Source organism: Palaemon carinicauda, chromosome 1 (assembly GCF_036898095.1).
Source record: "Palaemon carinicauda isolate YSFRI2023 chromosome 1, ASM3689809v2, whole genome shotgun sequence".
NCBI classification, from domain to species: Eukaryota; Metazoa; Arthropoda; class Malacostraca; order Decapoda; family Palaemonidae; genus Palaemon; species Palaemon carinicauda.
Window position 1 is genome coordinate 227,913,157 of NC_090725.1, and position 13,748 is coordinate 227,926,904.

Genomic DNA, 13,748 nt, shown 5'->3' on the forward strand with positions numbered 1-13,748 from the left:
TTGGTCTTTTCTTGGCATCATTATTGAATTTTCAAATAATAGATTGCAGAGTAGTTCTTGATGAGCACCATAATGAGCATAGGAATGTAACATCTGGTGTTCCTCAGGGTAGTATTCTTGGCTCATCACTTTTTATATTATATTCAAATATATGGATGGGCCTAGAAAACAAGTTCATTGCATATGCAGATGATGCTTTCCTCTTTGCCTCAATTCCACCTACTGAATTTAGTTCTGGTACTGTATTACTGACTCCGTCATAAAGATCTAGCTAAAATTAGGGCATGGTTGAAATTACAGGGGCATGAAATTGAACTCTCAACAAAACTCAAAGTATGATTGTAAGTAGATCAAAGTCACTGGTTCCTCAACAACCAAGTCTCTGCATTGATAATTTTTTAACTATACAGTATACAACTCCTTTACAAATTTAGGTGTGAGGCACGATTTCAAATTTACTTTTGAGAAACACATTTGGGTTGTTTATTCTTCAATTGCACAAAAATGGGCTTATTCAGAAAGTATTTTAAGGTTTTCAGTGATCAATCTATTCCGAAGAAATTTTTTAATTCTTTCATTTTACCTTGTTTTGAGTATTGTTCATGTCTGGTCTTCAGCTGTTGACTATTCTTAATATGTTGGACAAAAATTTGCAATTATTAAGTTTCTTTTATCTGATCTGGACATTGATCTCTTGTACCATCATTCAGTTTGTTCTTTATCCATGTAGCATAAGTTTTTTCATAATTCTCATAATCCTTTGTATTCAGATCCTCCCAGACTTTTCCATCCTGTATGTAGTACTAGGTATGCAATTAATTTCAAGTCATGCCTTCTCCATCATAAGGTTCAATACTACATAGTGTTCTAGAAGTTTTATTCCAGTTGTGACTAGGTTGTGGAATGATTTTTTATAATCAGGCAGTTGAATCGGTGGAAATTCAGAAGTTAAAATATGCAGTGAATGTTTATATGTTTAAGAGGCTGACATAGTCTCTCTTCATAGTTTTTATATGATAGGTCTATTTTATTTCCTTTACTCTTTTGGAGCCCATAGGCATGTAGCATCCTGCTTTTCCAACTAGGGTTGTAGTATTGCTAGTAATAATGATAATAGTAATGAAAGTAAGTTTGGATTAGTGGAATGAAACAATAGGAGGAGAATGAGAAAATATTAACTGTAGAAGTTATGGAGTAATTGTGTATATAAATTTCTTGCCACATTTTAACTCAATTGTCAAATTATGTATATGAATTTTTTTGATGAAATGTAAGGAATAGATTCTCATTAATAAGTATTGTATTTACCTGGTAGTTATTATCCAATGTCTCGGTACAGTTACCCCTCAATATTCGCGGGTTCTATCTTTGTGAATTCGGCCATTCACGATATAGAAAACCATATAACCTATTGAATAAAAATTCACCCATTCTAAGTTTCGTAATAAGTACTCTCACAAGCAGACTTTTTTCAAACCGACCGCACTCCTTTGTACCTGGTCTTCTTCACCTGCTCTCCCTCTCCGCTTAACACAACCGCCCACCTCTCGCTGAAAATATACAAAACAAATTTATAGTTAACATATGTAAACTATTCAGTAATTAACCCTTTATATAGTAATTCTAATGATAAAAATTATTAAAAGAATTTCCTACACTGTTTAATTAATATTTGATATGTAATCTATAATGCAAATGAAAAATAAAAATTTGCATTACAGTAAAAAGAAAAGGCTCTCTCTCTCTCTCTCTCTCTCTCTCTGCATTACAGTAAAAAGAAATTGCTCTCTCTCTCTCTCTCTCTCTCTCTCTCTCTGCATTACAGTAAAAAGAAAGGTTTTCTCTCTCTCTCTCTCTCTCTCTCTGCATTACAGTAAAAAGAAAGGTGCTCTCTCTCTGCATTACATTAAGAAGAAAAGGTGCACTCTCTCTCTCTCTCTCTCTCTCTCTCTCTCTCTCTCTGCATTACAGTAAAAGAAAAGGTGCACTCTCTCTCTCTCTCTCTCTTCTCTCTCTCTCTTTTTTTGCATTACAATAAAAAGAAAAGGTGCTCTCTCTCTCTCTCTCTCTGCACTGCTGTTTGTTATTATGATCTCAGACATAGACTGTGATGTTGAAAACTCCGTAGTGAGAAGTTTCGCCGATGACACAAGAATAAGTAGAGAAATTACTTGTGATGAAGATAGGAACTCACTACAAAGAGATCTAAACAAAATATATGAATGGACGGAGATAAATAGGATGGTATTTAACTACGATAAATTCGAATCAATAAATTATGGAAACAGAGAAGGAATGGTGTATGCATACAAGGGACCTAATAATGAGACAATCACAAACAAGGAAGCAATTAAAGACCTTGGTGTAATTTTAAATAGGAATATGTTATGCAACGACCAAATAGCAACACTGTTGGCTAAATGTAAAGCAAAAATGGGAATGTTATTCAGACACTTTAAAACAAGAAAAGCTGAACGCAATGATTATGCTTTACAGAACTTATGTGCGTAGTACACTCGAGTACTGCAATGTGATAAGGTACCCACACTACCAAAAGGATATTGCGCAAATAGAGAGTGTACAAAGGTCCTATACTGCTAGAATAGAAGAAGTTAAGGACCTTGACTACTGGGAAAGACTGCAATTTTTAAAACTATACAGTCTAGAAAGGAGAAGAGAACGCTACATGATAATACAAGCATGGAAGCAAATAGAAGGAATTACTGAAAGCATCTTGGAGCTTAAAATATCAGAAAGAGCAAGCCGAGGTAGATTAATAGTGCCAAAAAATATTCCAGGTAAACTGAGAAAGGCGCACAGGACATTAATCCACTACGCACCAGCATCGATAATGCAGCGACTATTTAATGTGCTGCCAGCTTATCTAAGAAACATATCAGGAGTGAGCGTAGATGTGTTTAAGAATAAGTTCGATAAATACCTAAGATGCATCCCAGACCATTCAAGACTGGAAGATGCAAAATACACCGGAAGATGCATTAGCAACTCTCTGGTGGATATACGAGGTGCCTCACACTGAGGGACCTGGGGGAACCCAAACAAAAAATAAGGTAAGGTAAGGTAAGGCTCTCTCTCTCTCTCTCTCTCTCTCTCTCCTCTCTGCATTACAGTAAAAAGAAAAAGGTGCTCTCTCCTGCTCTCTCTCTCTCTCTCTCTCTCTCTCTTTCTTTCTCTCTCCTCTTTCTCTCTCTCTCTCTCTCTCTTTCTCTCTCTCTCTCTCTCTGCATTACAATAAAAAGAAAAGGGGCACTCTCTCTCTCTCTCTCTCTCTCTCTCTGTTACAGTAAAAAGAAAAGGTGCTCTCTCTCTCTCTCTCTCTCTCTCTCTCTCTCTCTCTGCATTACAGTAAAAAGAAAATGCACTTTCTCTCTGCATTACAGTAAAAAGAAAAGGCTCTCTCTCTCTCTCTCTCGTCTCTCTCTCTCTCTCTCGCTGCATTACAGTAAAAAGAAAGGTGTTCTCTGTCTCTGCATTACAGTAAGAAGAAAAGGTGCACACTCTCTCTCTCTCTCTCTCTCTCTGCATTACAGTAAGAAGAAAAGGTGCACTCTCTCTCTCTCTCTCTCTCTCTCTCTCTCTCTCTCTCTGCATTACAGTAAAAAGAAAGGTGCTCTCTCTCTCTCTCTCTCCTCGTCTCTCTCTCTCTCTCTCTCTCTTTCACTCTTTCTCTCTTTCGCTCTTTTCTCTCTCTCTTTCGCTCTTTTTCCCTCTCTCTCTCTACACATACTGGTCCCATCATCACCTTAATCCAGTAAATCCTGCTGCAATTGGAAATTGGCGATTGTTTACTGGTCCATTTCACTAACTAGAGGAGGGTAGTTACATCTCGCAAAAGCTTTAATGGCTCGTTTCAGTTATTGCTGAAATAATACTCTTACGTAAAGAGCTTCAGGTTTTTAGCTAGGAAAAATACAAATTATTCCAAATTCAGTATGTTTGCTGTGAAGCATATTTCTTTTGATATATCTCCATTTAATTACCTAGTTCTTATTTTAGGGGCCTTTATGATCATTCAACTATTGTTTTCTTTCAGGATCGATTGTTCGTCGCGTAAGCATCCATCCAACAGAAGGGTCTTGGGTAGTGTCTGCTATTAATGGAAACAATGAGATTTCCATGTGGGACATGGAGACTCAGTCACGTCATATGACATTGTGGGCAAGCACTAAACCTCCACTGTCGATGACTCAGGCAAGTAGTGGCTTTGAAAAGGTAAGTGGCCATGTTGAATACAAGCTATTGCTTATTGATACCTATCTTCATCAGTATCTGTTTTGGACTAATAACCAGATTTAAACTGTATTGTTTACCTGCTTTAATGGCTAGTTGGTTTTATATGTTGTTGTTACACAAATTATATCATGGGACTCCAGTCACTCTTCAACAGTTATGTGAAACTTAAATCTGTCAATAGATGCCTCCTCAATAGCTACCATTGTATATCAAAGAATAGTATATTTTTTTATCAAAACATCCGAAACTTTCTAAACATTCTAGAATTTACATACCGTATATTTCCGCATATAAGACAACCTTTAGGTAAGACGGTCAAAAATTAGGGTAAATTTTAATATTTTTTTCACATTTGTAGTTTAAAACAAGTGCTAAATTTCAAAACCATCTGTATATAGACTGTCTTTTGCAGCAATAGATATCTTATCAAATATTAGTTATCTAATCATGATGTTATTACTAATATTGTTTTACTTACTGTATCCGTAGAAATTCAAAATAGAGGTGATGTTATATAATGTTTTACTTAAACACACCACCTAAAACTGAAACCACTGTTTTGTTTGTGTTTCATTGCCAGTCATAATGAATAAACAGATGCATTTATATATCCAAGTGATAACTAATGATACTAACAGTTTTTAGTAAAGATGATGTTATTACATATATTTGCTGTATCCTTAGAAATTCAAAATGAATTAAATAAAGGCAAGTTTATATCATGATTTTCCTAAACACACCGTTTAAGGGAAACCTTAGTTTTGTTTGTTTTACGAAACGTCAGGATATAAAATAAATGGAATTTTAGAACTGCCTATTTCCCTGTCCACTTTGAGAAATGTAAATTACTGGCTGCCGCCACCTTCTCTGATGATATATATATATATATATATATATATATATAGAGAGAGAGAGAGAGAGAGAGAGAGAGAGAGAGAGAGAGAGAGAGAGGAGAGAGAGAAGAGATCTTGCTCTTTATTATATAGGGGAAAGAAAGAGATCTTGCTCTTTATTATATAGGGGAAAGAAAGAGAGATCTTGCTCTTTATTATATAGGGGAAAGAGAGATCTTGCTCTTCATTATATAGGAGATATGCATTTTGTTTTTCATATGTGATCATATCCTCGATAGTGGTAATTTGACAGCTGACAATGTTTAAATTTCCTCAGTTTGGCTCGCATAGAAAAAGTTACTTCATTGATGTGGAATTACTCCTTGAATAGACTTATATTATGAAGAAACAGAAGGTCCTCAGGATATGACCGAAATCTGTCCCTACTCCTCATCATAATTCGATTTTCATTGGAAGTCAGATTTATATACATAACATACTGTATGTACATACATACAGTACATACTGTATATGTATACTGTAATATACTTCAAACAAGAGCAATCAGAGATTTCTGACCTCCGTCAAAGGTTAATGGAGTCGTCCATGGCCTAAGATCTATATGTGGTGGAAATTTTGTCAAAATCCTTCAATTTGTTTTGGCATAATCTTAAAAATAGGAAAAAATGTATATCCAGTTTCAGAGCAGCTCCAAAATTCAATGGCGTTATTTATGACATGATATCTACATGTAGTGAGAATATTGTCAAAATCCGTCGAGTAGTTATGATGTTATCTTTAAAATGGTGAAAAATGCAATTCCGGATCTGGATCATCCCCAAAATTCAATGGGGTCGTCCATGACCTAAGATCTATTGCTGGTGAAAATTAAGTCAAAATCAGTAGTTTTGATGTAATCCTGTCCACACACTCATGAAAAATGCAAATCCGGATCGTCTCTAAAATTTAATGAGGTGTGTCGTCCATGTCCTAAGGTCTATCTTCGGTAAATATTTTATCAAGATTCAATAAGTAATTTTGGCGTTCCTGTCCACAGGCAAATGTCCACAGACACACTGAAACAATTTGATCGCAATATCTCCTTGGCGGAGATAAAAGGAAAAATAATATCTTGCCATTCATAAATTACTGTACCCTATGCATACAAATACCTGTACCTTATAGTATACCTACACTTATACAGTACTAGTAAACAATAAGTACACCAATACATACATGTATAATAGTTCCTGACCTTTATTCCTGTGGTAGGCCTGTACACTGTCATCAGAAGTTTCCTCTATACTTTCCAGACATGATGCCGAGCAAAAGAAAAAAGGCACCAAACTTTGCAAAAAGAGCAGTACCAAAATCCCAATTTAATACTGTAAGGATGGCAAACTAATGCTAAAGTAATTAATAACATATTACTTCGCGAATTTAGTTTCTCTCCGTGTCAGCAAGTAATTTGTTGTATAAACCAACCAAACTTCCTGTTCTTAACGGTGAATCATCGTAACCCGAGGACCTCTTTTATGCTGCTAATATGTAAGGTAGAGGTGGATTTATTACCTTTACTGATGATTATTTCTTTTCATAATGTGAAACTTTTCATGTACAGTATGAGAGTGGTTATTTCACTAACTTAGGCTAACCTACCAAAAAAATATCACTTGGAATTTAAGGTTTGATTTTTAGAATGGTATTACAAGACAATCCCCAATTTTCAGGGGTGAATTTCAGGATTTAAAGGAAGTCTTATATGTGGAAATATATGGTACTTTAACATTTGCTTGACGAGAAGCTTGATTTGTCCATCCCTCAAATTTATTTTGTTATTCTGCATGTGTAAACAATTATTTTCTAATGAATATAGAGAGCAAGTTCACTCCATTAATGCAACTACAATTTATAGCCATACTGGTACACAAAATAGTATGAATTCAGTAATTACTCTAAACCATTATGGCTGTGAAGAAAGGCCCTCTCAAGCAATGGATTATGAAGTTTTTTCATTTTCAGTTTCATAATGTTTACCAGTTTGCTGATGATTGCAATACAAACCATAACGATTGGATTATATTAAGAGCCTTTTTGCATGGTGCATAGTTTTGTAGCATGAGGATTCTGTAGAATCTATATACATTTATTTCTATGGTAATTTAGCTTTCACCCACTCACTGCAATATGGTAAAGATGTAAGATAATAAGTAGTAACCAAAGGTATTGGGAAATTTTAATTTCATCCATACCTTTTTGATGGCCCACATTTAAATAGAATACTCTAGAAGTATCATAATTTCTTTATGATCCTTTTGAAATTTTTGTGAATTCTGTTTTACTCTATGAATTTTGTCTTGCTTTTTTTTTGTACACTGAGCAAGGCTACATAGATAAATATTCAATTTCAAAAGGTTCGAAGAAAATATATTCCAAGGGCTAAAGGTATAGGCTTTACAACTTAGAAGCATATAGCTCATAAAGTAGTTTTGAGATACCATTTGAAATTATTTCTTAAGAATTTCCTAAAAATACACTTTGTAAAAGTTTCAATTTTCAACATCTAAAGAATTGTAATACAGCTCATGTGACAATCAAGATTTTGTGGTGCAGATGCATACTTTCAATTGCTGTACACAATGTATTCGCAATCATTAAGATAAAATGTTTTTTATGTAGGTGTAATCATTATATCCAATGTAGTTTTGAAAAGACTTGAAGCTTCACAGTAGTTTTCATTACTTATCAAGAAAGAGGCTTGCTTTACATTGCCTAAATGACCATAGGTTATTTCTTAATCACCCATTGAACGGATGTATGCCTGCTATGTATTATTTCCTTCATTTATTACAGCTTGCTTTCTTTCTTTACTTTAATCTTACTTCCTTTTTATACTTTTAAGTCTTCTTTCTAGATTGAGTATTTTTTTACGACGTGTATTTTTAGTATAGGTTTTGTTCTGAACATCAAGCAGTATTTCTGGAGAGGCTGGAGTATAGCTATTTGTACCATCAAAAGTTTCAAATTGCATCATTTCACAAGGAACTATTGTATGTAAACAGTTTTATATGTATATAGTGCAGTACACTAGTGTAGCACTAAAAGTATAAAGTTGCATTTCCATAAACAATATACTATATTCAGTTTTTCATTTCTTTAAGTATCTGTAGTATCTGTAGTAACTACATCTGTAGAAAAACTAGATGCCATATATAGTCAGGCTTATCTAATACAATTTAAATTCATTTGTACAACTTTCCTCTCTATTAACGGTACATACTGTATTTAGATTTTATAGATGACTTAGGGGTCATAGATTATATTTTGTAGAAGAATACTGTAGTTTATATCACATTTTAGAATTTCAGTAGATCTATAAAATATTAATAATTATTCTGCACATGATCTTTTTCCTTTTGACTATTTCCCTTTGGGGTATTGAATTTAGTTTGGTGTATGGTATTTGGATAATCAATATGCATTTTTTTTCCTATCACCGTACTTTGTGCTATTTAAAATCTGATCTTATTTTTGAAAGAAAGGTTTTTACTTACTGGCATCATTATTACAGGTAAGTAACAACTGTGTCCACGCGATGTACGTCAGTCAAGGTGACCGAGGTCCTTACGTCTTAGCCGGTGGGACAGATTGCCGGTTGCGGTTCTGGGATTTACGTGAACCAGAATCCTCGTATATTGTGTGTTATGCTGCACAAGACCCATATTTACATTGTCCTGTTACATACAGGTATGTTCTTCTGTTTCAAAAGTTTAAGTTAATATTTATCCAGTAATGTATATGATTTTATAATGGATTTAGACAAGTATCTTATAACTTTTATAGATTACAAATTATTATTATTTTTTTTTTTTACGTTTGCCTGACAGTTCTCGCTTAGTAGACGGAACCGAAGTCATTGAGGAAACTGCAGGCCGTTCACGCACGGCTCCTGCCAGTGGAGAGGATGCCCCACGAAAGGGTCCTGACCAGCCTCCTCCTGGACACAAAGACACAATACAAGATGTCATAGTGATGAATGAACCCCAGAGGCTGATTGTAACTGCCGCAAGGGATGGTACTATAAAGATGTGGAAATAAACAATGATATTGATAGTGGCTTGGAAATCATGAGTGATGAACATGTCTGCATTATTAGATGAGAAAAGGGAGATAAAATGTTATTTACTGTTATAGAATCATACAAAATAAACAGGTCTTTTCATAAAAAGATTTCATGAGAGGTTGTGAAGAATGCAGATGAAATCAAGATACCGTATAGACAACATTTTAGGCAGCAACACTAGATGGACTAATACTATGGCATAGATAATTATCAATATTACATTTTGAAAGTTTTTGGAAGCCTACATGTATACTATATCATCAAAGATTTCTTGTCATTTCACACCACTGAGAGATGGGCTCCTTAGTATTTTCAGTTATACCCAACAGTTAGGAAAAGGCTATACTTTAATCAGCACATTGACCATCTGAATAAATTTTTAAAGCAGTCCAAGATAACTGAAAGCTTAACCATTGAGCACTTACCAAGAATTGTTGCCATAAAACACAAATGTATTGCTACATTTTGTTTTTTCTTCAAAATGGCCTTGCAGTTGGTTATCTTTATTATACATTAAGGTATGGTCTTATGATGCCAATCATACTGCAGTAATTACTTTGACTCTTCTCATCCTCTATATGTTACATTTATACAGGTATTTGGAGTGTTTGATCCTTCAAAGATATATGTTGTGAATAAGTACTGCCATTACAGATAAAGGAACAAAGGAAAACCAATATATATACCAGGTAAAGCAGTACAACTGTACTACCCAATTTATTTGTGCCTTCTCTCCCTCTCTTGATTTCTAACAAGTTTATCTTTTGGCTTCAAACTACTATTTATCTGTATTTTTTTTGTCTTTGAGGTCTCACCTTACACTTCAGGTGCTACATAAATCTACTTTGTTCAGAGATGAAGCAAATTTGTAGTCTGACTGTTACTTAGTTGAATAAAAAAAAAATGTCTTTCAAGTAAATTTTCAAATTTGGAAAATTGAAAGTTTGTAATAATTTAAGTGCAGAGCCCTCTTAAAACATTTACTATAAAATGGAATACCTTCCATTAAACAGACTATGTATAGTAAATTGAAGGCCTATATAAGAATTTATATAGAACTTGGTCATGTCATTTGTATAATTAATTATACAGAAAGAGAAAGACTTGCGTAATTTTTCCTATCAAATAATGTCAGACAGACCATCGTATGTTCAAAATTTAAATGTATAGTACAGTATACAAAGACAATTGTAAGTCAGGGGAAATCTATTGTGTGAAAGGTCCTTGTATAAGAGCTGCTGTGTATATTATATTTACTGATAATGTTGTACGTATTACTGTAATGTGAGGTGCATTGCTTACAGACATGGCATGAGTCAAAAACATTCAATACAGAATGTTTACTATTTCCATTGCAGCAAAACATTTTGAATTATGATAGTCTATTTGAGGAAATAATGGAGCTTGTTAGGAAATATTCATTGCAGAATATATACGATTGCTGTATGACATTTATGACAGCAATGTTATGAGTAATTTCATATGGTTAGCTATGAACTTGCTGGTTGGAATGTGAAAGTTTTGACATTGCATTTGATTTTTGTATGATTGAGCTTTTTGTTTACTGCTGTGGTGATTTTATATTATTTTTACGAAACTTGCCTGATGCTTATATTGCTTCTCTCTCAAAGCCAAGTTTTATATCGGCATACTGTATAACCTAGAATTAAAATTTTACGTTTTTTCTTTACTTTCAGTAGGCTTAGGCCTCTAGGAGAGTATTAAGATAATTTTGCAGTTAATGGCAATAACCTTGGCATAGGTATGCCTCAGCCTCTTTGTCTTTTCAGCCTTGTCATCGAATTCGATGAGAAAGTATCAGTGTGTGCCCCTTCAGATTGGGTGGATTTTATAATTTAATTATTAGTGATTGTAAGAGATGTCTTCTGAATTTGTTAGTAATTCCTGGGAGATTTGTTCAAGAAAGTTATTACAGGGAGATCATGATCCTCATTTTCTCTGCGTCTCATGATATAATATAGTGATTTACATCACTGTTGTAAAGAATGTGATTGCTAACTATTCTTACAGAGAGGTGTGTTGAGATGGTAGGTAACCATATAATGCAAATAGGAAATTAACATTTAGTTCAGAGGAAAATCCAGAGAAAACTAGGGTAGTTGATTATGAGGAGGAGGAGGAGGAGGATAATGCCTCTAGCTATTAACTAGCCTTCTGGTTTTCATAGTAATGAGCTTCATAAGATTTTTTTCTTTCTTATTTTGTTAGTTGAATAGAAGATAATATGGAGGAGGAATCCAATTCCCATGTAGTATCTAATCATTAAAGAATTTTTTTTGTGGAAGGTATCCAAATAAGTTACTGAAGTTAAGTCTTAATACTTTTTATTCTTAGAAGTCATCTCTTGATCTTATTAAGACAACATACTCCACAAAGTATTTTTTAGTGTCAAATTATTAACTCTGTGTAAAGAAAAGTTTCTCATGCTGTTTCTGTGTAGTGTTAAATTCTTTCCAACATTGAAAGTCCCCGATCTATAAAACAATGAATAGCCTTACATTTTTATTGATAAGATAATTCTGAAAATCAGTATCTTTGCATATATGTAAAGATGTAATTTGCTCTTCTTCAATGAGTATCCAAAAGTATTGTGAATGTTGGATTATTTAAAAGATGGGATTGCAGGCATTTTCCAATTCAAATAATGATTATATAATATAATTTCTGTTTCATTAATGCTTGCTGTGTAACTAGATAAAATTGGGACCAGATAGTTATTTTTCCTGATATTCCCTTTTGATAAAATAATTTCAAATCTAATATACAGTACTTTTGATGTGAAACATATTTCAAATTCACACTGCAGATGTATGGTGCATTTAATGCTGTCAAGTCAAAGCTCATGTGAATCTTCCTAAGCTATTTTGAATTTTCAGTGCCGCCTTTTGTTGATATGTTTAATAAAAAACTTCAAAAAATCCCATGCTGCTAATAAAGTTTTAACTACAGTAATTTTTTTGTTTGTTAAAGGCTGTTGATATTAGCAATGAGAACACAGTAACAACATGGCAGTTTCACTGTGCTAAGAGAAAAAAAAACATAAATCAAAGCTTGAAATGAAAAGAATACCTTACTGAGAATCAGTCATTTAGTCTGAGCAGTTATGAATGAATAAGAGGAAGGTTTCCCAATTCTGTCAATTACAATATGGGGAAGCCCACATCCTGAGCTGTGAGTGCTGTCTGTAGTCAGAAGGGGCTAATTGAATCCATCTGTTTTCCATTCCTCCCTTGTCAAAGGTATCTTTACAATTCACCAAATATCCATATTTTGAAAATAGATTACAATATTCCAAAGGAAGAACATAGTAGAAAAGGGTTTTCTTAGTCCCTAAAACATCGTGACGTTGGACACCAGTTCTAGAAGTCATGACTCTAAACAGGTTTACATTTCTCACCAAGTTTTTGAAGTAAACACCCTTGACACCAAACATGAACATGTTTGTGACATAACTTATAGATGCACTGTATTTTGCTCACCTGTTCCAGATCCTTTAGCAAGGAAAGTGTATTCCCTGTTAAAGGACTGGTAGGGTCTGGATCTGTACACCTTTCCTCCTTTCTCCATGGTTCGAGCTATGATAAACAAGTTCAGAGCGTCTGCAATCAGCAGGATGACTAGTGGCTCTTCACAAAGAGAGTGGTTTACAGATCTGTAGCCTCTGTTATCGTAATGTTCAAGGTGGTTGTCGTACAAAACTGATTTTCTCAGACAAGTTTTGAAGTCTGCACACCAAACCCATATGTGCCACATCTAATCACTGGAAAACTGACCACCACATTCTCCCAGATAAGGGGTTTGAGGTCTAATAGATATTTTGGAGGGGTTCCAAGAGCTAGTCTAATCCTGTAATAATTTGAATCAAAGGGAATGGAATTTTTTCTTAGATACAAATCAAGGAACATTTCAGAGACTGGAACTGGTTTAGATAATATTGTAAAGTTTTGCATTTTCTTTGTTATGAAGGGAACTGTCTATTTCACCTATCAAAGACTATAAGTTCATGTTGGTTTTAGTCTGCTTCGGATATTATTGCAGATATGTTCAGATCTTTCAATATTGAGACACCTCCAGTTGTCAGAACAATTTATTGTAATCTATTAGCACAGTGATCCCTCAGCGTATTGTGGTTCACCGGTCACAACCTCATTACATTGCAGATTTATTAGTATACAGTGAACCCTCGTTTATCGCGGTAGATAGGTTCCAGTCGCGGCCGCGATAGGTGAAAATCCGCGAAGTAGTGACACCATATTTACCTATTTATTCAACATGTATATTCAGACTTTTAAAACCTTCCCTTGTACGTAGTACTGTTAACAAACTACCCTTTAATGTACAGAACACTTAATGCATGTACTACAGTACCCTAAACTAAAACAGGCACAAATATTAAAGGTGATTTTATATCATGCATTTCCTAAACATGCTAAAAAGCACGATAAAAAATGGCAACCAATGTATTGTTTACATTTATCTCTGATCAAAATGTAGAAACAAACTGGAGGTAGAGCTTT

The 13,748-nt window shown here is 34.2% G+C and overlaps 1 protein-coding gene across 4 annotated transcripts in view; it reads left to right on the top strand.

The window, feature by feature from the left end:
* Window positions 1-10,179, top strand: part of Vps15 (vacuolar protein sorting 15) — a 796,097-nt gene extending 785,918 nt beyond the window's left edge. For 3 of the 4 annotated variants that reach the window (XM_068387739.1, XM_068387753.1, XM_068387748.1), the window contains 3 exons: window positions 4,055-4,233; window positions 8,659-8,834; window positions 8,975-10,179. In XM_068387739.1, coding sequence (XP_068243840.1) covers window positions 4,055-4,233; window positions 8,659-8,834; window positions 8,975-9,185 — 566 coding nt within the window. In that variant the 3' untranslated portion in view covers window positions 9,186-10,179. The remainder of the gene's footprint in view (window positions 1-4,054; window positions 4,234-8,658; window positions 8,835-8,974) is intronic. The other variant, XM_068387743.1, reaches the window with a different exon arrangement.
* The last annotated feature ends 3,569 nt before the right edge of the window (window positions 10,180-13,748 follow it).